At 38.2% G+C, this 26,018-nt stretch overlaps 4 protein-coding genes across 5 annotated transcripts; all 4 read right to left on the bottom strand.

Annotated features, from left to right (window-relative positions):
• Nucleotides 1-722: 722 nt before the first annotated feature.
• On the bottom strand, nt 723-3,492 carry LOC307269399 (GTPase IMAP family member 7-like). The gene is made up of 2 exons (XM_080052363.1): nt 3,376-3,492; nt 723-2,219 (listed from the first exon to the last, which is right to left on the bottom strand). Exons 1-2 carry the CDS (start codon nt 3,380-3,382, stop codon nt 1,255-1,257), a joined length of 972 nt encoding a protein of 323 aa, XP_079908489.1. The 5' UTR covers nt 3,383-3,492; the 3' UTR covers nt 723-1,254.
• A 1,117-nt stretch (nt 3,493-4,609) lies between these two features.
• LOC307269518 (GTPase IMAP family member 8-like) lies at nt 4,610-14,558 on the bottom strand. The gene is made up of 5 exons (XM_080052492.1): nt 14,430-14,558; nt 12,768-13,691; nt 11,190-11,212; nt 6,674-6,815; nt 4,610-6,029 (listed from the first exon to the last, which is right to left on the bottom strand). Exons 1-5 carry the CDS (start codon nt 14,434-14,436, stop codon nt 5,029-5,031), a joined length of 2,097 nt encoding a protein of 698 aa, XP_079908618.1. The 5' UTR covers nt 14,437-14,558; the 3' UTR covers nt 4,610-5,028.
• A 3,341-nt stretch (nt 14,559-17,899) lies between these two features.
• On the bottom strand, nt 17,900-20,417 carry LOC307269398 (GTPase IMAP family member 7-like). Of its 2 annotated transcripts, XM_080052362.1 has the most exons (3): nt 20,349-20,417; nt 18,924-20,002; nt 17,900-18,875 (listed from the first exon to the last, which is right to left on the bottom strand). In XM_080052362.1, the coding sequence occupies exons 1-3, from the start codon at nt 20,353-20,355 to the stop codon at nt 18,747-18,749; spliced, it is 1,215 nt and encodes a 404-aa protein (XP_079908488.1). In that variant the 5' UTR covers nt 20,356-20,417; the 3' UTR covers nt 17,900-18,746. The 2 variants fall into 2 exon arrangements, with proteins under 2 accessions (XP_079908488.1, XP_079908487.1); XM_080052361.1 differs by having other exon boundaries at nt 17,900-20,002.
• Nucleotides 20,418-21,609: 1,192 nt separating this feature from the next.
• On the bottom strand, nt 21,610-25,620 carry myadma (myeloid associated differentiation marker a). The gene is made up of 2 exons (XM_080051561.1): nt 25,499-25,620; nt 21,610-23,446 (listed from the first exon to the last, which is right to left on the bottom strand). Exon 2 carries the CDS (start codon nt 23,327-23,329, stop codon nt 22,478-22,480), a length of 852 nt encoding a protein of 283 aa, XP_079907687.1. The 5' UTR covers nt 23,330-23,446; nt 25,499-25,620; the 3' UTR covers nt 21,610-22,477.
• Between the last annotated feature and the right edge of the window lie 398 nt (nt 25,621-26,018).

Raw genomic sequence — 26,018 nt, 5'->3', positions numbered from 1 at the left:
CTAACTTTAGTTAAGTTCATTCTGCTTGTTTATTGCTACTTTTAGCTAGGCGTGTCGAGCAAGTAGCTTATTGCAAGTTGGGTGTAAACTAGCCATAAACCATCTGGCCAGGCCTTGGTCCGACTAAACGAGATGGTCTCCGTCCCGATCAAAACATACCATGGTTTGTTTCGCATTCACTGTTTAATCTCTGAAGGAGGCAGGAGACTTTTTGTCGATTTTATTTTTTTATTATGCTTACAACTATAGCTTTCTTTCAAACTGATGAAGACTCCGAATTGAAACGGCGACGTCAGACGCACACCAACTTAAAGAAACCAATCAATATCCAGTTTAGGGACACGCAGCCTGCGTAGGTGATGACGACAGGACGTAGGTTTGTCATGCAATTATTTAGTGCACTCGGAGAACTGCAATGGGAAACCAAACCTAAGCGAATACAATCTACACTGTAGATAGCTAATCTTTTCCCACCTTTATACTGTAGATTCTACAGTATAAAGGTGGGAAAACGCCTTAACAAAGGTGGGTACTCATTGCATTTACCTACGGTCTGTGTATAACAGTTTGAAATATTTGAAAACATTAGTAATTCAGGAACTCAATCTGCCCATTGAATTCTTTTGGAATATAAAATGCTGATTTGAATTTATCTTAGCATAAAAAAAGAGAAAACATTTGTAACACTACATGCAAAACCTTTAATGACAAATACAGGACAAACACATTAATGGAATAGAAATCTTAAAATCATCTTTCAGCAGTATATTTAAATCTTCACCATATCATAATCAATGCCCTTAATCTTTCTCAGATATAATGAATTATTTTATATTGACCTATCGAATTGTTAAAAAGGTAATTCAATCTTATCATCTATCGCTTGTGAATTTATTTTACATGACACAAAGGAAGAGAAACTTACAAAAACGTATAAACACAGAACACGTCACTTAGCTTTTTACTTGTTCATTTACTCAAAAATATATGCAAAAACTCTTTCACAAAGATCAAACCAATGGAAAAAAAAACATTATTCAGCATTGCAAAGTCATGTAACGTGTAGAACAGAAATAATTTTACCTTATTAATCAATTTCACCTTTCACATCATCCCTGAAAACAAGTATATTGTTCTCTTGCCGATTTTAACAGGATATTATTTTTATATCAAAAACACCAACCTCCTGCAACACGTTTTTCATTGGCAATGCTCTTATTTGTTGTTCCGGATCTGCTGCTAGAACCCTTGGTCCTAAACAGATTGGTTCCAGACAGCCCCTGCTGCCTTCTTCATTGCTTCCACTCTAGTTTCTGCTTCTTTCGCTGCATCATTTCCAATCTTTCCACCCCTTACTATCCCACTTTGAGCAGCCAATAACATTGCATCTGTTCCTCCTGTTGATGTTAGTGCTAGCAACCCTGAAAGCCCACCAAGAAGAGCTCCTAACAATGCACCTGTTGCAATACCTGCTAATCTGATTGATAGCATGTCCAAAACACTAATTTTAGCCTTATTGCTGATCTCTTCTTGTGACATGTTTGCAGATGACTGCCTAATGTGTTCTTCCTCTTTCTGTATTTCTCTTTTTACATTTTGTAGCATCTCATTGGTATAGCAGCTTCCTTGGTTTGCCTCAACCATCTTGTCTATTGTCTTGAGTAGCTCTGCCACCTGGATCTGGTTGCTCCTCTGTTCATCTTGTTGGTTGTTCTTCCAGTATTTACTATCAACAACATTGCAACGGCCTCCGCACCTCTTCACTAGAGCACTCAGATTCTCATTCTGACTGACAAACTCCTGAATATTCATTCCTTCTGGGAGCTGGTCCCCATGAGTAAAGACAAGTACAGCATATTTTAGAGCACCTTCAGAAAAACATTGGCAAATTTTGTCTATGACAGCCTGCTCCTGATCTGTGAATTTCTCCACTTTGAGCACAATGAGAAAAGCATGAGGGCCAGGGGCGCATTCTGTGATGCACCTCAGTATCTCATTATTCAGCTCCTCCTCACACCGGCCAATGTCGAAGAAACCAGGAGTGTCGATCAAAGTGATGCTTCTTCCATCGACTACTTTGGTTCCGGTTTGAGAACAATGTGTTTTCAAGTCATTATAATGGCTTGTTTGGAATTTGGCCTCTCCAAATATGGTGTTTGCTAGGCTGCTCTTCCCAACTCCAGTTTTCCCCAGCAGGACGATCCTTCTTGAAGCCATCCCTGGAAGAGAACAGTGACTGTATAAATACGTGCATATCACTTGAAATAATTCTCTTTTATTTTGATATTGACTGTTTTTTTGCTTAGTGTTGCAAAATATATATTTTTTTATTGCTGATTAAACTGCAGATCATTATCTATTTTGATGTATTAGCTTGCCCTCGAACACACACACACACACACACACACACACACACACACACACACACACACACAAAATGGCTAATTACTACTAAAGAGAAAGTACAGTGTTGAAGATCTAAAGTGTCTAAATTAAAACCATAGATTTAAACTAATCAAACAAATAGATAAAGTGAAATTACTGTATATATGAAACACTTAAGGACAATTATTTATCTTTATAACTAAATGTACAAGGGACACACATTAAACAATGTGTATTATATTTCACTTGGTAGGATTGGTTTTTATTTAGGTATTTTAAGTCTTCCATCGTAAAACGTAGGTTAAAGGGAATGCCATTTCTTAAATTGATAAACAAAAGTAATGAGTAATTAATATTTTGGCCAGATGAAAAGTTAAAATCATCAATCAAAAAAGTGATCACAATTCCTCCTTGGGAGGTTTAAAGAAAGGGCTTTGAGTATGGGGCTCAAAAAGTTCCTACTTAGGAATTGTACAAGATATAATAGAAATTCAGCCAATTTGTCTGTTGTTTAATATCAATGACAGAATTATAATTCTTACGAACTAAATTTATGGAAAAATGTCTCCCTATTCATTAAAGCTAATGAGTTCTATGGATAATTCAGCCAACAGCTAATCATTTTGAATATGTCCTCATCAAAACAATACATTGACAGCAGCCACCTGACAAAAAAAAAAAAAACTTTTTAAAGTATCTTCTCTTAAAGTAGTTCTGTGTGACAGAATTATGCAGAGAGCTTTGCTCAGTTTTGACACTGATCGATATAAGTAAATATGCTATTTACACATTTGTGCATGACTAATATTATTTCATAATAAAGGAGGCATTCATCTTTCACTTTCGATACTTTAAGTTAATTATACTGATAATGCTTCTATACTTTGACTTTAGTTAATTATTGTAATGAGGAATGTTCCCGGTGTTGTTACTTTTACTACATTAATAATCTGATTATTTCCTCCACCACTGCACTCAAACTCAACTCACCTTCCATTTTGTCCCATAAAAAATATTACTGTCAGCAGACTCATAGATGTCCTTGCGGGATGTTGTTCCTCATGTTCTCTTGCTGTGTTTTGACTGTACTTTTGTTTTATACTGGTTTGTTGAGTGGCCATACCTGAACAATGGAATGAGTCTCACCTATGAGTTTCTCATGCAGGCCATATTTAAGGAAGACATGTTAAGTATAAGCAAAAAGTACCATACGATAAAATAGCATATAATCCAATGAGTGTTAAATGCAATTAACATGTATCACAACTGGATGCATTATTTTCTTATAATCTAGGAAATTCTGATTTTGATAGAAGCTTTGTCTAGGATTTGGTTAGAAGAATGTATCAGGTGATTAGTGATGGCTGCACCTTTTCATAGCTGTTTAGGGTGGTGACTGTGGCTGGGAAAGTACTGTAGAATGTTTAATTTATTTATAGCACAGTTTTATATAGATGAGAAGAAACTACAAAAACAGCTTAATCTACTTCCTTCTAAGATCCATAATTCCCTAATACTAAATATAATGTAAAACTCAGTTATGACTCATGAGTGCATTAAATGTTTGCACTGTATATTAAAAAGCACAATTCCCTGTAGCTTAAAAAATATTTAAATTTTGTCTTTTTATATCAGAAGTCAAGAAGGAGGATGGCAGCTGCACCTCTGTTTTGTCTCTAGGTGTGACAGAGGTTGAAAATATGTTTTTCACTGTGTTATTATTGGCAGAATCCACCTATCAAATCCATAAGGCCTGTGTCTTAAGTGTGGCCTGTTGCCAGAAACAGGCAGGTATCTAATAAAAGGAAAAACTAACAGAAAGTTCCCTAGAAAACAGAACCGCTTTCATGCACCTTATTGACACAGTCAGATCACGCTACTCCTTCTGTTTTTCTTTACATATCGGACAAATGCTGAGCATCCCAGACGGTCATCCAATCTGCACTGTCAAGCACAGTTTGTCAATCTATTTACTGATGTTCTTCCCATAGATCTATATGCAGATGTTGCTTTAGTAACTGATTCTATGAAAACACTAGCCAATTGAGCAGTTGTGTGCATGTGTGTGGCATGTGTTATGTGCATATGTTACCCAGCTGTCCATTGTTGTGGTAATCTTTGTTTGATTAATTGTTCATTCAATGGAATTGATTGACAAAAAAAAACATTTGAGCATCATCAACCGAAGAAAAAAAACACAACTGAAAGACAACTGAAAGACATTTGACCAATCAGCTGTTTTATTATAATTCATTCATGACAAAGCAACACATTTTAATTGATTACCCTTAATTACACTCCAGTGATTTTATATTTCACTTCGATTAAAGTAGAAGTTTAAAGGAAGATTTTAAAAAACGATTTAAGTAGAGGCCCAGATACTCTGACTTTTAGTCTTTACATAAATAAGGCTCCAATTTTTCCAAGTCTCACAATTCTCCTATTGCCCAAACAGCATTAGTTTTCAAACTTTGGAAATCCCCTCCAGAGCTGTTTTTGCAGGTTGAGTAGTGCTCCCCTAGAAGAGTTAACTGAACTTAAAGTCCAACATTGGTGGCCTGCCTCATTCTATTCTATTGTCTAACTGTTAATACAAATTATTCCAGTCATTTTACATGAGCTGTAATGGATTTTAACAATTGTTCATTCAAATGGATTCCAAGGATTGTATGTTCTCTCGTACAAATCGCAGAGTTTGTTCCAGACAATTTCAAGTGTATTTTGTATTACCTTTACCGGTTTGGTAATTACATCTGGCAGTGTAGGTTTTTGTATAACTTCTGGAGGTGCTTCTGTTAATACCTTAACAGATGGTGATTTGATCAACACAGCTGTGACGTATGCAAGTAATGCACCTATGACTGCTAAACCCACTAAACCTCTAATCCACGTTTGAGGTGCATTGTCCTCCTGCTTCTTCAAGACGTTACTTCTGGCTTGTTTTCTGATCTCTTCCTGTGACATGTTTGCTGATGACTGTCTAATATGCTCTTCCTCTTTCTGTATCACTGTCTCCATATCTTGTAGCATCTTATTGGTATAGTGGGCTCCATTGTTTTCAATCATTAACTTATCTACTGTCTTGAGTAGCTCTGTCAGCTGGAACTGGTTGCTCCTGTAGTCATCCTGTTGGTAGTTTTTCCAGTATTTATTATCAATGACGTGGCTCCTGCCTCCGCACCTCTTCATCAGATCACTCAGACCCTTGCTTTGATTGACATAGTCGTCAATAATTTTTCCTTCAGGGAGCTGGTCGCCATGTGTGAAAATAACAGCAGCATATTTTAGAGCATCTTCTGAGAAATAGTCACACATCCGTGTGATGACAGCCTGCTCCTGCTCTGTGAATTTCTCCACTTTAAGCACAATGAGAAAAGCATGTGGGCCAGGGGCGCACTCTGTGATACACCTCATTGCTTCAGGCTTGAAATCTTTCTCAGACCTTTCTGTATCAAAGAAACCAGGAGTGTCAATCAAAGTAATGCTTCTTCCATTGACTATTTTAGTTTCGGCTCGACAACAATTTGTTTTCAAGTCATTATGATGGCTCGTTTGGAATTTGGCCTCTCCAAATATGGTGTTAGCCAGGCTGCTCTTTCCAACTCCACTTTTTCCCAGTAGGATGATCCTCCTTGAGTTTGACTCTGGAAGTTAAAAAAGGCTCCATATCAGTATCAACTTACCCCTTGGTTTTGAAAGGGTTTTCCCAATTCAATTACTGTGATACAATAATTATTATACCATGTGACATAAGTTACAGAATAGCATTTAAACAGTCACAAGTAGGAGAGACGATGTTAAACTTCCCTGTCTATTAAAAAAGGTGACCTATAACAGCCATTTAATGTCAACTCTAATGTTTTAAAAGTAAAGCTAATGTTGAGAATGTTAATTCATTCTGAATATGTGGGCTGTCACAATTTCCTGTTTTTTATTTGACAATACATTAATTTGTTGGGACTGTAGGAGAGTAAAGTTACCTGAGAATTTTTAGAATTGTAATGGTTTGTAAAGCATTCAGTTATATAGAAACATTAAAAATGATATAGAAAAACTAAAAATAAACTGCCAATCAAGAAATATAAAGTACATTGCAAGCCAATAGACATGACAATCGACAAATCCTGGTGAGCTAAATATGATGGCATATATACTATTAGATCATAAGAATAATACAAAACAAATACTATAAAACAGAAAGAAGAAACCTTTCCAAGTGCAGCTAAACTTTTTTAATATTAAGGGGCACATTTCTGACACAACAGCTGAAAAAATAAACTTATCTTACCGTCCATTCTGTCAAAAGGAGAAATCTTTACAAACAATAACTCAATTCGCGAGACGTCTCTACTGCGAGTCTTTCCTCTTATTCTCTTGCTCTGACTTGCCTGCTGCTTTGTTTGTTTTTTCCTACCTGTCTGACTTGTTTTCTGGAATAGGTGAGTCAATCTAGGAAAAAAAAGGGCTTAACCCCAAAAAAATTGATACAAAAGGTTTTTCAATGGATTCCAGTAGTATTTGGTGTGCTGAATAACATACTAAAAGTCTACCAAAATCTACCCCCCAGAAAGCCCTCATTTCCAAGATGGCGGCCGAAATGGCGGCCGGGAGCTTGAAATGGCTATATCTCAAATTGAAAAAATGTTGCAAAGGAATTTTCAACTGATTTTGGTACCTCTGGACATGCTTACAAACATACTAAAAATCTAGGAAAATACACCTTCCGGAAAGGCTTCATTTTCAAGATGGCGTCCAAAATGGTGGCCGGCCAAGCTTAAAATGGCTATATATCTCAATAGAAAAAGATTATTCGAATGATTTTTAACTTGATTCTGGTACCTGCAAATATGCTTATGAACATACTAACAATCTAGGAAAATATACCTCCCAGAAAGGCTTCATTTTCATAATGGCGTCCAAAATGGCGGCCGGGAGCGTAGAATGGCTATATCTCAAATGGAAAATGTTACAAAAGAATGTCAACTGATTCTGGTACCTCTATACATTAATAAAGTGCGACAAATCTAGGTAAATATAACTGCTAGAAAGGCATCATTTTCAAAATGACTGCCTGTAAGCTTACATCGGTTAAATGGTTCAAATTGGTTACTATTCAAACTAGAAAGGTGGTGTTGTTGTTGAATAACATAAATGCCACACTTATTGTGGTCTTTATTCATCATCATCTTCGGGCTCCTCTGGAAGAAACTTGTTAAGTGGATTGTCACATTCCTTAAGTTGACATGGTCCACAGACAGTAGTACAAGGTAGTCCATATTTTCTGCAAGAGCAGCGGAGTGTCTTGCAGGCAGTGGTACAGTTACAATGAATGACCTTCAAGAGACTGTCTGGAGCAACATTCGTTGTTGACATGAGTGGGACAAATCTATTGTCCTGCAGGCTCCACCCCCAGTTCAGGGCATCCATACCATCTTCTGTTCCCATCCAGACCATGACCTGGTAGTACGCTCTACGATTCAGTTGGTGGCAGACGTTCAGGCGTTACAGTTGATGAAGCTGAGACAACCTTCTTGCTGAAAATGTTATATCGCATTGCTGCAAGGGAATCTGTGCACTTTCCACCAAAGAGGACAGCCATTACTTGGCACCCAAGGTCATCAATCACCTCTGTGGTCTGGTTTGGGACAATGAATGCATTGGCACAAGATCGAAGGACGGGATCCCCTTTTACAAGCTTCTGGAAAGCAGTCTTTTTGCAAACCCCGAAGATCCGAGAAGTTGTGTCACAGCCAGTGAGAGCATGGATGAACATCAACTGAGAACACACATCATGTCCAAGTACTTCTTTTAAATGGTTTACGGCATACACTTTAAAACTGCCATCAGCTTTTGACTTGTCTGATCTGAAATATACGCCCTTACTATCTCTCTGTGCATAGTGAAGTAGTAAGACAAGGAGATCTGTATCTTCTCCAATCAGCGTAGTGGTGTGAAGAAGAGATGATTCCACTGCGGCCCTTACGATGTCTACATCAGCATCTCCAATTGAATTGACCACAGTGCAACCCCTTTCTTTCAGTTCATCGCTTATCATTTGGATCAGCCTTTGTTTATTCAGATCTCTTGACATGAACTCCTCCTTCTTACCTGAGAACTCTGTCTCAGCAGTGAAGTTGACAATGGGATGAATATTGTTTCCTCTTCTTTGATGTGTGTTGTCTTTAATGGATGGCCCATCCCCATAGCCATCGAACACAATGGTTGTAGCTGAGCCATAATGTTGGATGGTGAAGTCTGCATATGACTGCACAATTTTACTATAGCTTTGTCCGTGCTTCCATGGTATTCGGTGAAGGAGTGAACCTCCATCAAGAACATAATGATCTGTTTCTGGTACAGAATCTAGGATTGCATCACTTGCATGATCACAGATTGCGTGCGCAAGTTGTGGTTTATCAGCCTTGCGGAAGATGTTTCCAGCTTCAAAGAGGGCAGGAGGGAAAGGACTGAGTTCGTAACGCATAACCTCCTCCAATGATAGCTCTCCAGTTTGGGAGACAATCAGGAAACGTTGAAAAAGAAGTGCAAAATCAATTGTTCGATCAGGAGCAACCTTGATAGACGATTTTTGTCCAAGGGTTATGGCTTTATCCTTTCTACTAAATGAGAACGTGAATGCAGGCTGTCCAATCATTTTGTGCATGATATTGCGTCCAACAGAGTCATAATCATGCACGTTCACTCCGTCCTCAGCAACAACACCTGTAACAACATTCCTTAAAGAAGAGTCTGGAGAGAAAGGTGACCATATAGCAAGTTTTGAAGTGATCTTCTCCAGGTCAGCAGCATCCCTTTTCATCCTTGCCTCTGTTGAGTCCTTGTGCTGTTCTGATGTTGTGTATGTCTGGTTTGTGAACTCCTGCATTGCGGTGTTGTACTGTGATGTTATGCACTTTGACATGGTCCAAAGGGCTCTCTGATTGTCAGTCATTCCACTTCCATGCGTCTTCAATGACCTCATCAATGTCGTCTCGATGACAAGATCTGAGCTGAAGCCTTCCACATCAACAACGTTAACAGGCAGGATATCCCCGGTTCATTTTAGCCGTAAAGCCACAGGGCTTTTCTGTGCGGCGGCTCACACTGGCGAGGTGTCACTGTGAATGACACCGTTACCCACCGTCACGGAGTTTCAACTGGCAACTCGCTATTTCGCTCACGCAAGGCTTTTGTGTTTCGATTTAACATCAGTCTTGGGCGAGTACTTTAACTTTATGCTGAATAAACCATTGCATTGCAATCGCTGAAAGCGAAAGTGTTTGGGTGGGGGCACAGAAGGGTTCGCTGCATTTACCACACAAGACACGGCGTGCGACACAATAATCAATTTATTACGATTATCTTGTTTTCATGATCGAGGGACGCCAAAATCGTAATCGAAATTGAATTTCAATTAATCGCCCAGCCCTCCCCTATACCATCAGGCAGTCATTTTGAAAATGACGCCTTTCTAGCAGTTATATTTACCTAGATTTGTCGCACTTTCTTAATGTATAGAGGTACCAGAATCAGTTGAAACATTCTTTTGTAACATTTTCCATTTGAGATATAGCCATTCTACGCTCCCGGCCGCCATTTTGGACACCATTATGAAAATGAAGCCTTTCTGGGAGGTATATTTTCCTAGATTGTTAGTATGGTCATAAGCATATTTGCAGGTACCAGAATCAAGTGAAAAATCATTTGAATAATATTTTTCTATTGAGATATATAGCCATTTTAAGCTTGGCCAGCCACCATTTTGGACGCCATCTTGAAAATGAAGCCTTTCCGGAAGGTGTATTTTCCTAGATTTTTAGTATGTTTGTAAGCATGTCCAGAGGTACCAAAATCAGTTGAAAATTCCTTTGCAACATTTTTTCAATTTGAGATATAGCCATTTCAAGCTACCCGCCGCCATTTCGGCCGCCATCTTGGAAATGAGGGCTTTCTGGGGGGTAGATTTTGGTAGACTTTTAGTATGTTATTCAGCACACCAAATACTACTGGAATCCATTGAAAAACCTTTTGTATCAATTTTTTTGGGGTTAAGCCCTTTTTTTCCCTAGATTGACTCACCTAGAATGATCAACTGTTTTCATTAAAGGTACATTATACGGGCATCAATATACTGCAACATTAGCACCAATCTTAACTTAACAGTGCACTTTTAAACTCAATACATTTAAGATACATACTGTAAATACAGCCAAAAGCTAAACTATTTAAGAACTTGACTATGAAAAAATCAATGTGTGAAATTAACAATTGAATAAGTGTCACTTGTGAATTTCTGATGCAGGGCCTTATTTATAGAAAATATGTCAAGGTATAAGAAAAATGTATATAAATATATATCACATTAAAAAAATATGATCATATTGATATTCAATGCAATTAACCTTTTTATAACTACAGCTGCTTGCTTTCTTTTCTTATACTCTTTGAAATGCTGATTGAAGCTTTGTCTGGGATTTGGTTAAAGGAATGTATCCGGTGAATAGTGATGGCTTCACCTTTTCATATCTGTTTAGGGTGGTGACTGGGGCTGGGAAGGTACTATTCCGGTTGAATTTGTTTATTAGTAACACAGTTTAGTCAGATGGAAAGTACTAAAATGGCTCAATCTACTTCCTTCAAAGCTTCTCAGTTACGATGAGTGCATTTAATGTTTGCATTGCATTTTAAAAAGCCCAATTCCCTGTAGCATTTCTAGCTAAAGGCTTAAAGAACGTAATAAATAGATAACTGAGGGTTTAGAAATGACCTGTCAGAAGGAGGATGGTAGCTGCACCTTTTCATACCTTTTTAGGGTGGGGTGTTTTGTCTGTAGGTGTGACACAAGTTAAAAATATTTTTTTTATTTTGTCTTTATTGGCAGCATCCACCATCGACTGCTGGGAATCTATTATACAAGTAATCAGGCTGAAACCATAAAGCCTGTGTTTAAAGTGTGGCCTGTAGCCATAAACAGACAGGTAATATTAGGAAACACTAACAGAAAGTACCCTACTAAAGTGTTAGGCCACCATGTGCCATCAAAACAGCTCTAAGGTACCTCGCTGACAGTCTGATCAACTTAATATTTTTCCTTATGGCCCTAATGCATAAGCATCACAGTCAAACATACATTACATTGTATTTGTCATTATATGTGACAATGTTGTCTGACAAAGGGCTATTTGGTACAACAGTTTTACTTCTTGTGGTCGTTTGAATTGCATCCTTAAAGGTTAAAGTTGGAATGTGTTCAACCAACCAGTCAAATTAACCAAAACCAACAGTGTTTTAGTCCATCCCTCATTACTTTTCAATTCTGCTCTTTTAGGAATTTACAGCAACAGTACAGTGTATTTGGGAATCCCTGTTGTTTTTTTGTTCTTTAAATGGAATTGATTGACTATAAGAAAGTTTATGTTTCATCAACCTTATCATAATCTTATATGGTTCTATGAAAGAAAAATACAACAACTGAATAAACATGACCAATCAGCTATTTTATTGTTGCATAATACATTCATAACAAAGCAAAGTAAGTAAAAACACATTTGGCTTGGGTACACTAGTAGTGATTTAATATTTCACTTTTATACCGTTGGGGAGAATAAAAAAGAAAACAAATTAGATCAAAGTAGAGCCCCAGCTATTCTGTATTTGAGTATTTACATAAGTTAAGCTCTAATTAGCTTGATCCTACAATTTTCCCAATAAACAACTACGATTCATTTTCAAACTTTTAAAATCCCTTACAGAGCTACAGAAAACATGATTTTTTTACCGTTTTTGCAGGTTGAGTGTTGCTGCTCAAGAATAGTTATCTGAACTGATTGTGTACAATTAGTGGCATGCCCCTTTTAAAACACCTCAAACTCAAGGAGAGTCCATGACAACTACAGATGAATACTTACTTAACGTTATGAATGGTAAGTGTATGCATAGTTAATGCTTATTAGGCATTAACTAACTGCTAATGATTAGTTATTAACGGTCGGTTAATGGTTGGTTAAGCATGAACTATGCTTAATTAACTAATGCTTAGTTAAGCATCAGCTAAGCACAACTTTTTAGTTAATGCTTACTTAATTCTAATAAAGCATTAACTAACAGTTAATTCATTTACCCTTATTGTGAAGTGCTATCCTGGTTGCCATAAATGGCATGTTGTCAATCATATTGATTGACAAATTACGATAAAGTCAGATCGAGGCACCAGGGCAGAGCTGAAAACATATATTTATAATGAACAATTACAAGACACAAGACTTTAATGTAATTTCAAATAATGTGTCATTGGTGTTGGGTCTAGAACATGTTACAATACACCTCCAATTCCCCCATTGTGTTCCGGTATTGTCTGCGCTGAAGAAACTATTAACCTGTACCAGATGGTTTTGGTGCCTCTGCTGTTGCTCCTTGTGTTGCAGCTGCCCCTGCTGCTATTCCTGCTGCTGTTCCTATTGCTCCTCCTAGTAGTAAGGCTACTGCTGATACTCCTCCTTTGTTCAATACATTACTTGCCCCACCAAGGAAAGCTCCTAACAGTGCCCCTGTTGTAACACCCACAGCTTTACGCAACTGCGTTCTAAAGACTCTGTCTTTAGCCTTATGTGTGATCTCCTCAGGTGACATGTTTGCAGGTGACTGTTTAATGTGCTCTTCCTCCTGCTGTATGTTTTTCTCCCATGCTTGTAGCATCTCATTGGTAAAGCAGCCTCCTTGGTTTGCCTCAACCATCTTGTCTATTGTCTTGAGTAGCTCTGCCACCTGGAACTGGTTGCTCCTGTATTCATCTTGTTGGTTGTTCTTCCAGTATTTATTATCAAAAACATGGCACCGTCCTCCGCACCTCTTCACTAGATCACTCAGACCCTCACTTTGTTTGACAAAGTCCTCAATTGTCTCTCCTTCGGGGAGCTGGTCACCATGAGTTAAGAGAACTATGGCATAATTTAAAGCTTCTTTAGAGAAATATTGGTGCAGTTTGTCTATGACAGCCTGCTCCTGCTCTGTGAATTTCTCCACTTTGAGCACAATGAGAAAAGCATGAGGGCCAGGAGTGCACTCTGTGATACACTTCACTATCTCATTCTTCATCTCCTTCTCAGACCTCGCTGTGTCAAAAAAACCAGGAGTGTCGATCCATGTAATGCTTCTTCCATGGACAGATTTGGTTTCTGCTTTACATTCACTTGTTCCGGATTCAGGTGAATGGTTGACCTCGAACACGGTCTTACCAAATATGATGTTGGCAAGGCTGCTCTTCCCTGTTCCAGTTTTTCCCAAGACCACAATCCTTCTTGTTGCCTCTGAAAGACAATAATTACTCTCTCAGTAATATGTAGTGCGTCTCTTGAATTGCAAGGAATATAAAGTGAGAAATGTAGCTAGTGAAACTTTTTTGTGAGGATAATAGAATGCTGTTTTACCATTGTAAATGTCAGTGTAGCATGATTTTGTGAACAAGTAGTTCAAATGGATGTTGTTGATAATACAGATATCTTGGAAATAAATATGCAAAATGTAATGTTTCTTAATCTGTTTTTTTATACTATTGCTTCAGCAATAAACATAAGACAAAACAGTTCATGTTTGGGGTGCAGTAATTTGAAATATGAGGGGCTTGAACTTTTTTAACATTTTAACTGACCAATTTTCAATCACTTTAATCAATTTTAAACTGTTGGTATTACTTTTTCTTAATAAGTTTGCATGCTATTTAGCCAAATTTAAATGCACTTTTAATTGCTGTAATGAGAATTTCCCTGTTACTTATATTATATTATATAATAATATTATTATCATTGTCATGATGATGATGATGATAATAATTGCTCTTACTAACTGTATACAAACACTTACAGGCTGATCTTTATTACCAATTTTAATTGATTGCTGTTGATAAAATGGACCATTAGCTTTCCCTTTTAATAGGCAACCCTGAGATAAATAATGAGTTAAACATTATAAAACACATATAACCAATAAAACATGCAACATAAATCGTAACTTCACCACATAACTGATAATAAGTAACCACAACTTACCATTCATGCTTTCAAAAAATAAATCATCACAGTTTGAAAAATGACTTGGATCTCGAGGATGTTGTGACTTTGTGTCTTGTCGTTTGTCTTTTGACTTTTTGTTTCAACCCGTTTGTCTTGTTTATTGGCAGCAGGCTGATGGTATGAGCTTACCACAGAGTGCATTATCTTTTATGCAAGCATTGATTGTAAGTAGCTGCTCTGAACAGGTTTTTGTTCAACATATAAAAACAGTCTTCTTACTTTCGGTTTGAGTTGTCTTTGCCATCGACACTTGTGGAATTTTTAGATTTAAAAGCACAACCTTATCACATATTATCAAGTATGACACACACATACTGGAGTCTTATGTTTCTTTTTCATATAATAGAGAGAACCAAACACACCTTTGTGGGTATTAATAGAGTGTGGCTGCTTTGTCCTTTCATACCTCTTAGGGTGGAGAGTTTTTTCTGTGGGTCAGACGGCTAGTGGACAAACATTTTATTATGTATTTGTTTTTTATTATGTGGTAGTGTCACAGTATATTAACAGTTCACATAATACATTAAAAGCATACTGTGTGCTGTTATTATACTTTAAAAATACAGTTTCATCTATCTATCTATCTATCTATCTATCTATCTATCTATCTATCTATCTATCTATCTATCTATCTATCTATCTATCTATCTATCTATCTATCTATCTATCTATCTATCTATCTATCTATCTATCTATCTATCTATCTATCTATCTATCTATCTATGGGAACTAGATTGTTTAAGCATACACAAAAGTGGTGTGTGTGAAAACAGAGTAACACAGAAAACAAAAAATGAAACTTCACTTAATTTCTTATTTGTACAACGTGTTCAATATTTTACAGCAGCTGACAAACTTGTTGTCAATTTTCGTCCAAGTGACAATGTCCCAATGTGCATGCAAATATATCTCCAGTATCTTGTCCGTGATTGGATTGCTTATTTATTCTTTTATTATGTTTTCCTTGATAAGTATAATTTACATTGACGTCTTTGGCAGTAGCTCCACCATATTTCTCAGAAGTCACACAAACAATTAGGCCCTCCTCCCATTTCTTGAGGCGGGTTCCCTCTCTATGAATGATTTGAGGTAGCTGACATCTAGTTTTCTTGGCTTTCTTAATCCTGTGACTAAATACTCAGCTACTGGAGAAACTGTTCATTAATATAATAACTATAAAGAAATATTCTGCTCTGTATAACCAGAAGTAACGTTCGTCATGTTCTCCAGCACCAATAAGAATTCAGCCAATGTCTGGTGGAAGTTGTGTGATTGTTTGCTCATGCTGACCTTGACAATCTTGTTTGATCAAAGCACACCATATCTATGGTTGCAGCAGAAATGTCTTAACTTGTCTTAAAACTACCTGCCAGCTGCTGCTATGACTTTTCCTCGTTTCAAATAGTCATAATTAATCTACCTCTTTTTCCAAACCACTCGATAATATTTTTTCTGATAAAACAACAATAATTGTTTGTTTAATGTGTATCTAAAGGAAACATATCTGGATGATTAAGATATATGTTCTCAATTAAAAATATCACTTTTCCTGAAAACTTGGTCAAATTATTTGGCATCTAGGGTAAAAACTGCATCTACTGTAAAGTATGTTCCTCCTTGACTCAAAGTCACCAGTATAAAAAAAATATTGCTATTGTCTTTACAATAGGTGATTAAAGCAGCAGCATCCTTTTTGTTTCTTCATAACTGCATAATGAATTCCCCACAGCATGATGTAATCACAATCACAACACACACACACCACATTCTATCACATACTTTCGATTAAAATATTCCTTGGTTTTTATTTGTTCAAATTACATCATGTGTATTTTGTATTCACTTTGCTTAATATATTTTCTTAACCACAAACACATTTCAATACATTTATGCTGCAAACATTCGCATTTGTAATTTTGAAAAACATGTGTTCAATTGTACTCAACTAATGTGCAGGCTGTTTTTTTACACAATGAATGTATAAACAGAAACAGTGTTCCTTTTAAAAAATTCAAAAATGTTCAGTCATGTAGTCATGTCGAACAGGTTTTTGTTCAACATAAACAATAGTCTTCTTACTTTTGGTTTTGGTTGTCTTTGCCAAACACTGTTGTGGAATTGTTATACTGTATTTAAAAGCACAACCTTATCACATATTTTCAAGTATGACATATATTGGAGTATTTTGTTTCTCTTTCATATAATAGAGAGAACCTTTTTGTTTTGTGGGTAATAATAGATTGTGGCTGCTTTGTCTTTGTGTGTTTCTTCTGTGGGTGAGAAACTTTTAATATACTATCCATGGTGAAGTAGTGGACAAAAATGTTATTGTGTATTGTACTGTTCATACATACTGTTTTATACACCTACATCAGACCAACTTTTTTCATTTGCATCACATTCACTTATCAGACTCTTCGACAAAGTTCCTTTGTGTGCAAAATTCAACCATTCCATTTCCCAGAAACTTATTGGTTTGTGAAGAAGGGGGACTAATGGCATTGTCAGGTGGCCAAAATATCTACTGTATGTTGCTCTGCGCTGCCATCTCAAGGTTGCTGAAATATAGTGCAAAGTTACTTCACAACTTCTGGTGGTTGAAGTTTCAGTTATGGTTAGTTGCTCTCTTTCTCTCTCACCATTTGTCTTTTGCTCGGGCCCTCCTTGTCTCTCTTTCACTCCTACAGCACACTATACTTTCTCTTTAGGTTCAACACTAATCAAAGTTGCCTTATTTGTGTGTTTGGTGAGGAGACAAATAGACAGCGAGGTCATGTTCAGACAAAATTTTATTTGTGATTAGCTTTTTATTCATCAGAAGCAGTTCACATGAGCCTGTATTCATTTAAATGTATAGTAAATGTGTCAGCAATAGCCCATATTATAATCATAATTTTCCTTGGCTTTATGTTTAAGATGCTCTATCGTCAAAGAGGAATAATGCCATGTACGGTTTTGTTTCTGAGGTCATTCATTTCGACCCCCAATCTTTTGGCGCATCAAGTAGGCCTAGTTGGATGAGAAAATGAAATCATACATAAACAAGAAGTGTGTGTGCGTGCGTGTGTTTTGTATGAGGAAGTCAGGCAGAGAAAACAAAGTGAAACTTCACTTTATTCCTTATTTTTATAACTTGAAGTATACTGTACTGCCTGTCTGAGACCAACCTCTCAGTAACAGTCTTCTCAGATACTGATGACATGGCATACTCTGCTGAAATGTGACTGGCCAGATGATGAACACAAAGGACGCCTGGTTACGAATACAAGACATGTGACTCATCCTGTCACACTGGAGGCTGCATGATTGGCTTCTACAGTTTACATCAGACAGTGTAATCTGGTTGTAGAGGACTAGAACATCTCAGTGTCAATCCAGGCAGTGTTTAGGAGTAGATGAAATGAAGAAGCAAAAAACATTGAGAGTTCTGCCTTTCAGTAGATCAAATGATCAACCTTGTTTTATTCAAACAAGAGAGAATCGAAGCCCAGATTTAACACATCACCCTTTTTAAGGTTTAAAAGTAAAAGATACAGGAATGAAATAAATGATAGGCTAATAAAAAAACTTACTTTACATCAGTATATAAATGCAAAACCATATAACTACTTTAAACAGGTAATACGTTTTAAAACCATTTCCTTGTGGACTCGCCTGTTGTTATGCAGAACACATAACATCAGTGCCTACTGCTATCACCGGTACTGATTCAATTATTTATTAATTATCCACCATGTTTCAAATGTGATCATTCTGGGGATAATTAAGATATGAATAGAAATGTGAGATTTATATTGAGTGAGCAAGGTTAACTACTATTGATAACTGAAAGACAAAGCCCTAAATTACCATTACAAAGGTTACAATTAATTAATATTTGTTAATACATTAAAATCATCAACAGAAATGTAATATTTCTACAGGAGCAAAAGACCTGGCGAACAAAAGTTTTGCTATACACACATTAATTATTTTTTTCTTATTAACTTTTGGAACTTGGAACAAATTACCAATATTGCAAGCCACACTAATAACCAAAAGCATACACAGCTTTTATCTAAATAATTTTAAGAATGCGCCTATGAATGCTGTTAGAAATCAACACTTCAAACAGAAATAAATGACTAAAGTTTGAAGCTAATACAAAGATTAAACCTGACAACCATGAACATAATCATCTCAATAGCTAAAGATGGTATAGACAAGATTTTCATAGAATCAACAGGGAGATATAACTTTTTCATGGTACACCCTTCTACAACCTTCTTCAATTGTTAGGGCTTGTTATAGGCTTTACTTCTGTTTTGACTGTTGCCCTGATTGTATGTTCAAAAAATCCTGTGCGTTACTAACAACACATTCGGCTCCTGATGAGACAGCCTCTGTTGCCCTCTTCACAGCTTCCCATTCTGTTTCTGCTCCCTCAGCTGCCTGATATCCCGCAACACCTCCCATCGCCCCTCCTATTACACCTGCTAATGCTCTTCCTGCTGTTCCTCCTGCTGCTCTTGCCACTACTACTCCCCCTGCTACTGCTATTTGCTTTGCTGTTACTTTTGTTCCAGGTTTTACTTCTCCATATTTTCCGACTGCTACTCCTGCTTTTCCTACTGCTGCTACTACTTTTCCTGCTTCTGCTCCTGATTCACTTGCTGCTTTTAATGCTTTTACTTCTGCTGCTATTGCTTCTCCTGCTGCTGCTACTTTTGCCCCTGCTACTTCTTCTAGTTCTGTTAAACATCTGAGAACTACAACACATCCTCCTACACCAAACAAAGCTCCTAACACTACACCTGTTGCAGTACCTGCCAGTTTGATTGTAAGCTCCCTTGATACCAAGGTCTTAGCCAGCTGTCTGATCACTTCCTCTGATATGTTTCCTAATGACTGTCTCATGTACTTCATCACTTTCTGTATTAAACTTTCTGCTGCTTGTAGCATCTCATTGGTATAGTAGCTTCCTTCGTTTTCCGCTATCATCTTGTCTATTGTGTTGAGTAGCATTTCCACCTGGTACTGGTTGCTCCTGTATTCATCCTTTGGCTTGTCATTCCAGTATTTATTGTCAATTACATGGCACCGGCCTCCACATTTCTTCACCAGGTCACTCAAAGGCTTACTCTCGCAGACAATTTGCTCAATTGTCTGTCCTTCATCAAGCTGGTCACCATGAGTAAAGACAACTGTTGCATATTTGTAAACTTCTTGCGAAAAGTATTCCTGTATCTTAATGATGACAGCCTGCTCCTGCTTTGTGAATCTCTCCATTTTAAGCACAATGAGAAAAGCATGAGGGCCAGGGGCGCACTCTGTGATACACTTCACTATCTCACGCTTCAGATCCTGCTCAGGTTTATCCGTGTCAAAGAGACCAGGAGTGTCGATCAAAGTGATGCTTCTTCCATTAACAGTTCTGGTGTTGGCTAGACATTCTTTTGTTTTAGAGCCAAATGTATGGCCAGTCTTGAACACTTTCTCTCCAATTATTGCATTTGCCAGGCTGCTTTTACCAGTTCCAGTTTTTCCAAGGATCACAATTCTCTTTGTGTCTGAAAGAGAACAATTTCCATCAATAATACTGTACATTTGTCTTTTGGTTGTTCTCATATGTAAAAAGATATACATGAGCTCAATTACTAGAGAAATCTAAATTGGTCAAAAATCCCAACGTGAAGAAAAAAACTGTTATTATAAAACAAATAGCAGCATTGGCATAATAAGAATGAACAATTGTGTAAATATGAGAACATTTATGATCAGACATATGTATCCAATCTATTTTCACGGCATGGTTGTTCACTGTAAAAAAAGATATTTAAAATAAACCGGCTACTATCTATATTAACGCATATTGCAAACTTATCTGACAGAAATAACTGAAAGAAATTAACTTACCGTCCATGTTGTCAAAGGTCAAGTATAGCTCTAACTGTAGAACAACAATTGGCGTGTGACAGAACTGCCAGTGTTCATATGAATACGATTCCTGTAACTTGGTCTGAGGTTGATCGTCATTTAAAAAATATACCTTGATGAGCCTGTTTAACATTGACGTATTTCACAGCACAAACAATTCTGGCCTCCTCCCCTTTTCTGATGCCGCTGACATCTAGTTTTCTCGGCTATCTTAATCCTTTGGTTAACTAAATACTTGGCTATTGCAGAAACTGTTAATTAATACAATAAATATAAATAAATATTCAACTCTGTCTTACCAGCAGTAGTTCCGCTGTAAGTATAGATGAACTTAGTTAAACAAATGCACCTACTCCATCCTTTAGGGTTGTTGGTTTGATCAGATGAGAATATCATTTTAAGGTGCACATGTTAAAGGAATACTAGGTAATTCTGGAGAAAGTTTTTCGACAAATCACAGAATTGTTAGTTTGATTTCTGAGGGTTGTGGTTGAGCTACTGCCAAAGTGTCAAGGTTAAACAGATTTGTCAAGGTATATTTTATTATAAATGAAACTGGCATCCAATCTCAAGACATGTAACAGGACAAATAGTTACATGCACACTGGCAGTTTTGTCACTCAAACTAATAGTTGCCTTACAGTGACTTTACTTCTGACAACATGGACCGGAACTTATTTTTCTTTCATTTAAGGTCCTAAAAACATTTTCTCATGGTCATATATGAACAGAAATCTGGGCAGGGCTTCATTGTAAAAAGTGACTCCATGTACTACAGCACCAATAAGAGTTCAGTCAATGTCGTGTGACAGTTGTGGGACTGTTTGCTCATGTTGGCACTGACAATCATGTTTGATTAAACCACATACCTGCAGCAGGCATGTCAGACTGTTCCTAATGCTAATGTACTGCTGGTGCTATTCCAATGTTTCTCTCTCATTTGCATGTGTGGTGCTGCTTGGATATAGAGCTAACCTTAACGCAGTCTCACAGCCGACAGTATGAAAAAAATGCAGGCCAACAGTTGCCTGAATCTTCATTACCTTATCAGTCCTGTTGTCTTTGACATCTCATCTTATTCTCGTGGCCGTGCATTTAGTTTCTTTAAAAGGTGAAAGCAGAAACAAAGGCATGTATATTTTGTCTTAATCACTGCATTATGAAATCCTCAACACATAATGTAATCACAATCACATCACATTCCATTACATGCTTTAGATTAAAATATTCATTGGTTTCACAACAAACTTTATTTGTTCAAATTACATTACATGTTTCAATACTGATACTTTGTTACAAGGCAAGAATGTCATTTTTTTTTTAAACCATGACAAAGGAATATAAGAAGGCTTCCCAACCCGGGCGACTGTGGCTCAGGTGGTAGAGCGGGTCGGCCAATGATCGAAGGGTTGGCGGTTCAATTCCTGCCCTGCCACATGTGTCATGTTTGTTGTGTCCTTAGGCAAGACACTTGGCTCGTGTGAATGTGTATGATTGCTGTATGTTTGTGGTGTTCGGAAGGGACGTAGGCACTGAATGGCAGCCACACTTCTGCCAATGTTATGACTGTGTGAATGAATGGAACCTGGAACCCTGTAAAGCGCTTTGAGTGCCTAGAAAGGCGCTATATAATCCAATACATTATTATCAGGAACCACATTGCTTTTTTGTCTCAGATACAGTACAGATAATACACCTCTCTTCCAGTGTCTTGACTGAATTGGTTTTAACAGCATAACAAGCTGACTTTGTTTTCGTCACACCACTAAATCCTACATTAACATTGTTCATGCTACACTTTGGTTGCACATTCAGCACAGATCAATTCACATTAGAGGTTCAATACTGTCGTAGCAGATATTTGGGCATATACTTACATGCACATACACACTAACTGGAAGTGAGTTTTTGTTGGGCTTTCCTTGTATCAACAGGACATCTCAATAAAGCACTTTATAATTAGACACCAAAGGGGAAGTTGTGTATTTCTTGTCAGATTTACCACATGCTACACCTTTTGTGCAAAGCCACTGAAACTTTTAGCCTCTGTATTTATGTTCTTCATCACTCAATGTGTCTCCCTTTTTAATCTTAATCCTTTTTTGTCCTCAGGCACTGACGAACACTAGTCTGGCAGTGTAGACCAGGTCAGCGAGGTAGAGCAGGAAGTTGAGGCCTGTGAGCACGGCCACAGTGATCAGTTTAGAGTCCTGCCCTCTGTACTGGTACTTCTTGTCAAACTGGAACACGGGCCACAGGATGGTGGCGGTCAAGTACATGATGACCGCCAGCAGCCCGTACACTGACAGGAACTTGGAGAAGGGGATGGGCAGACAGCCGGTGCACTCGCCCACACACAGCACCACCACAGCCATGGACAGGATGAAGCAGATGCAGTACACGGCCAGGCACCACTTGAGCGCCGCATGGTGGTCGTAAGACACGGGGGCGCTGACCATGATGAAGATAATACAGGCCACGAAGGTCTGGCACACCTTCAACAGGCCTGGAGCTGTGGCCATGTAGCCCGCCACCTCCCCTGGTCTCGCTTTAGACAGGCTCACCTCCCCCATGTAGGCCACTGTCGCCAGGCAGGAGAAGACGGTGGACACGATGCGATAGTCGCGCATCTCTCCGTAGACCGACTGGTTCCTCAGGAAGTAAAGGGGGAAGATGATGGAGGCAGAGAGGCAGAGGAGGGTGGCGTAGCAGGCGACGGTGATGGGGAAATTGTTCCAGGACACCGGGGCTCTGGCCTGGAGGCCGAACTGCTCCACCAGCAGCACCAGCAGGGTGCAGGCAAAGCTGAACGCCCAGCAGAAGATGCACCAGTCGGCCATGCCTCCACCATGGGGCAGTGAGGCTCCGTGTGCCGCCACACTGAACGCCACGCAGGTGAACAGCAGGGCAGCCACGCGCACCCACAGCAGCCGGGAGTAGGGGAACACAATCAGTGGCATGATGGGATGTCGGAATTATTTAGGTGATGAACGTGGGTTCTAGAGTCCAGCAAGGGTCAAAATAAGTCTTTAATACTGAATGTGGCTGATCTTGCGTAGGCTGCTTGTCACATAATTCTGCAGAGAGAAAATAAAAGAAGACGGTTAAGAGAAAGTTGAAGCAAGGTTTGGTGAATTATATACTGTAGATGTAAATTGCAGGCAAGGTTGTACTGTATAATAAACAAGTGAAATACAAACAATTAGAGATTTCAACGTGTTCTGCTTTCTTATACGTATAGCTGCCTATTGCATTATTAATGAGTTGCTCATCACTGGCTTACATGTCTAGGCTCAAACAGAAGTTGTGTAAAAGCTTAAGAATGTGTGAGGTGCCTTGATTGGCTGTTCAAGCTGTGACCTGTGCATGGTAGGTTTACAGGAAATGGAAGTTTTCCTGCTAAGGCTTGAAGGAGTTGGAAAGTCCCACCGTCTCAAAAAGAGAAGTACATGCACATTCATGACTCCTAAGGACAAATGTTTGGATCTTGGTGCCATCTAGTGTCCAAACTGTAGTGGTGTTTAGTTCAAGTTTAGTATACGTAATTCATGTAGTCCATATTTGTATGATACAATGTATGACAACCTTTACACCTTCAAAAAGATCTATCTATCTATATATCTATCTATCTATCCATCTATCTAAAACCTTTACTTCATTGGGTCATTCCACTGAGCTCAATAGCAGAAAAAATCAACATACTAACAGCCCGACCAACACTAGAGGCAATCATATATCAGTATTTAACTTAAAATTTAAAATGTGATTGATGATTATTTTTCCTCAAGAAATCCTTGATTCCTACAAGATACCATGTTTTATCTTCTAGTGTCTGTGCCAGTTGCGCCACATGTTTAAAAGTGAGAATGCTCTCTACCTAAATTCCCAGGTATTTATGAGATAAGGTGAGATACGAGAGAGAGAGAAAATAACTCTCTGTGGGAAAAAGAGGGGTGGAAACCTGCCGAAGAGCAATGGGGGAGGACTATTCCAAAGGTGTTTCTAATGCAATTTGGGGAGGGGAGGTCGTATAGATGCTACAGGTCTTAAAGTTAAAAATGTTCAATTTGACCTACAGTAGAAAGGCCTTGACTGCTGCAGCTCCAGGGATCTTGCATCGCTCATGCAGTCTGCTGATGCAAACCATGCAAATTTCTAACTTCATTAGTCTGTTATAGCTATTAACTTCAATGCCACGCTTCCTGTTTTGTGTAATCAGACTCATACACAGGAAGCAGCTCTGAAGAACTAATGGCCTATCCGCAGGAACCGACAGCAGCAACATGAAAAAAACAAATGAGCTATTAATCACTTTGGAAACCAAAGCTAAACATGCAGCCCTTTTTAGCTAAGAACTCAATTGATACTACAAAAGAGAAATACAAGCTTTAATACAAGCGTTAATCCTTCATCTTTACGTTTCTGTGTTAAAACGGTGGGTTATAATAATATAAAGCTCATAGTTGAATTGCTGAGAGAGATGCTGGTGAATGTATGAGCTAAATGAGAAAACCAAACCTGATGTAATGGCCTATATTGAGAAAGGTGTGGTTGAGTGTGTAGTGTGTGCAGCCTGAGCCATGCACTCGCTGCTGACAGGAAACCAGACTTTGGTTTGCCTTTTTGGTTTGATAGTGTGCAGGCCATGCATTCCTAAGAGTGGGTTACAATCTACTATCTATGGTTACAATACAAACAAACCTTGGTGTTACCGCATGCCACTGTAGCTTACATGTCATAGTTGATCAATAACACTTGAGTGAAATTAGGGACTAAGAATTGAGAAGTCTTCTTGAAACAAACTTCTTTATGTCTCTAAATCTCTGAACTTAACGTCACATCCTCTTTTCTTTAGAGAACCGAGGCTGCAAGCAAACACATTGTAATGAAACCAGAGGAGACGCATTTACATTTCAATGTATATTCTGTGAAATGGATACATTATAACTGGCATGTTAGTGATGTAAAGGTTTTCCGTTCCAAATAGCGGACATACCGCGCCCAGCCCTGTGCCACTGTAATCCGCTCTTTCTCACTGTACTAGAAATAGACCGCGATAGACGCTAGCTGGCTAACTTCCACAAAGACTTTCTGAAACAAAGAAACACAGGTCTGGAGTTTGAGCTTACCGATTTCTGGGCTCGGAGGTGTCTTTCGTGTTTTTTTTAAAGGTTTTTCTGGAACACCGTGCGTCCTCGGCGGCGCATCCCCTCTCACATCCACCAATACCTCACAGCAGACTGTATCCCACGCCCCGCACTGCCCATATTTGGTAAAGAGTTGAAAACCTCTCCAAGCCAAAGTAAGGTCATCGCAATTCCTTTTCTCAAGTGGTTCGCACTACGTCATTCGGTTTGGGAGAGTACAGCCTAATACTGAATGAAAATAGGAATGGTCTCTTTGGTTGAGATGTTGGGGTTTATCTATTTGGTGAAGGCCTTCACACTAACCCCGCATCTGTTTGCAGGCCTACTAGTGCCAATTAAATTGAAGCACCTTCTCAGTCCCTGTTGTTGTCGAAAATATTGACTCAAAGATATTGGGGTATGCTTATGTACCATAGCCTCTTGTTAAGTGTTTTTTATTAGCTTTAAATGTTTTAGTTATTATTGTGACAATAATTATATATTAAAAAAGTGATGAATGCAA

This window comes from Ammodytes marinus (assembly GCF_949987685.1).
Source record: "Ammodytes marinus genome assembly, chromosome: 23".
In the NCBI taxonomy this organism is placed as follows: Eukaryota; Metazoa; Chordata; class Actinopteri; order Uranoscopiformes; family Ammodytidae; genus Ammodytes; species Ammodytes marinus.
This window is presented reverse-complemented; position numbering and strand designations above follow the sequence as displayed.

Excerpts from the sequence above, each read along its gene's own strand:
- LOC307269518 (XM_080052492.1), bottom strand. Across the intron at positions 11,213-12,767 it reads AGAGGCACCAAAACCATCTG|ACAAAACACCCCACCCTAAA; the intron begins GTACAGGTTAAT and ends TCACACCTACAG. Across the intron at positions 6,030-6,673 it reads TCCTTTTGACAGAATGGACG|AGTCAAACTCAAGGAGGATC; the intron begins GTAAGATAAGTT and ends TTTAACTTCCAG.
- myadma (XM_080051561.1), bottom strand. The coding sequence starts at position 23,329 with ATGCCACTGATTGTGTTCCCCTACTCCCGGCTGCTGTGGGTGCGCGTG.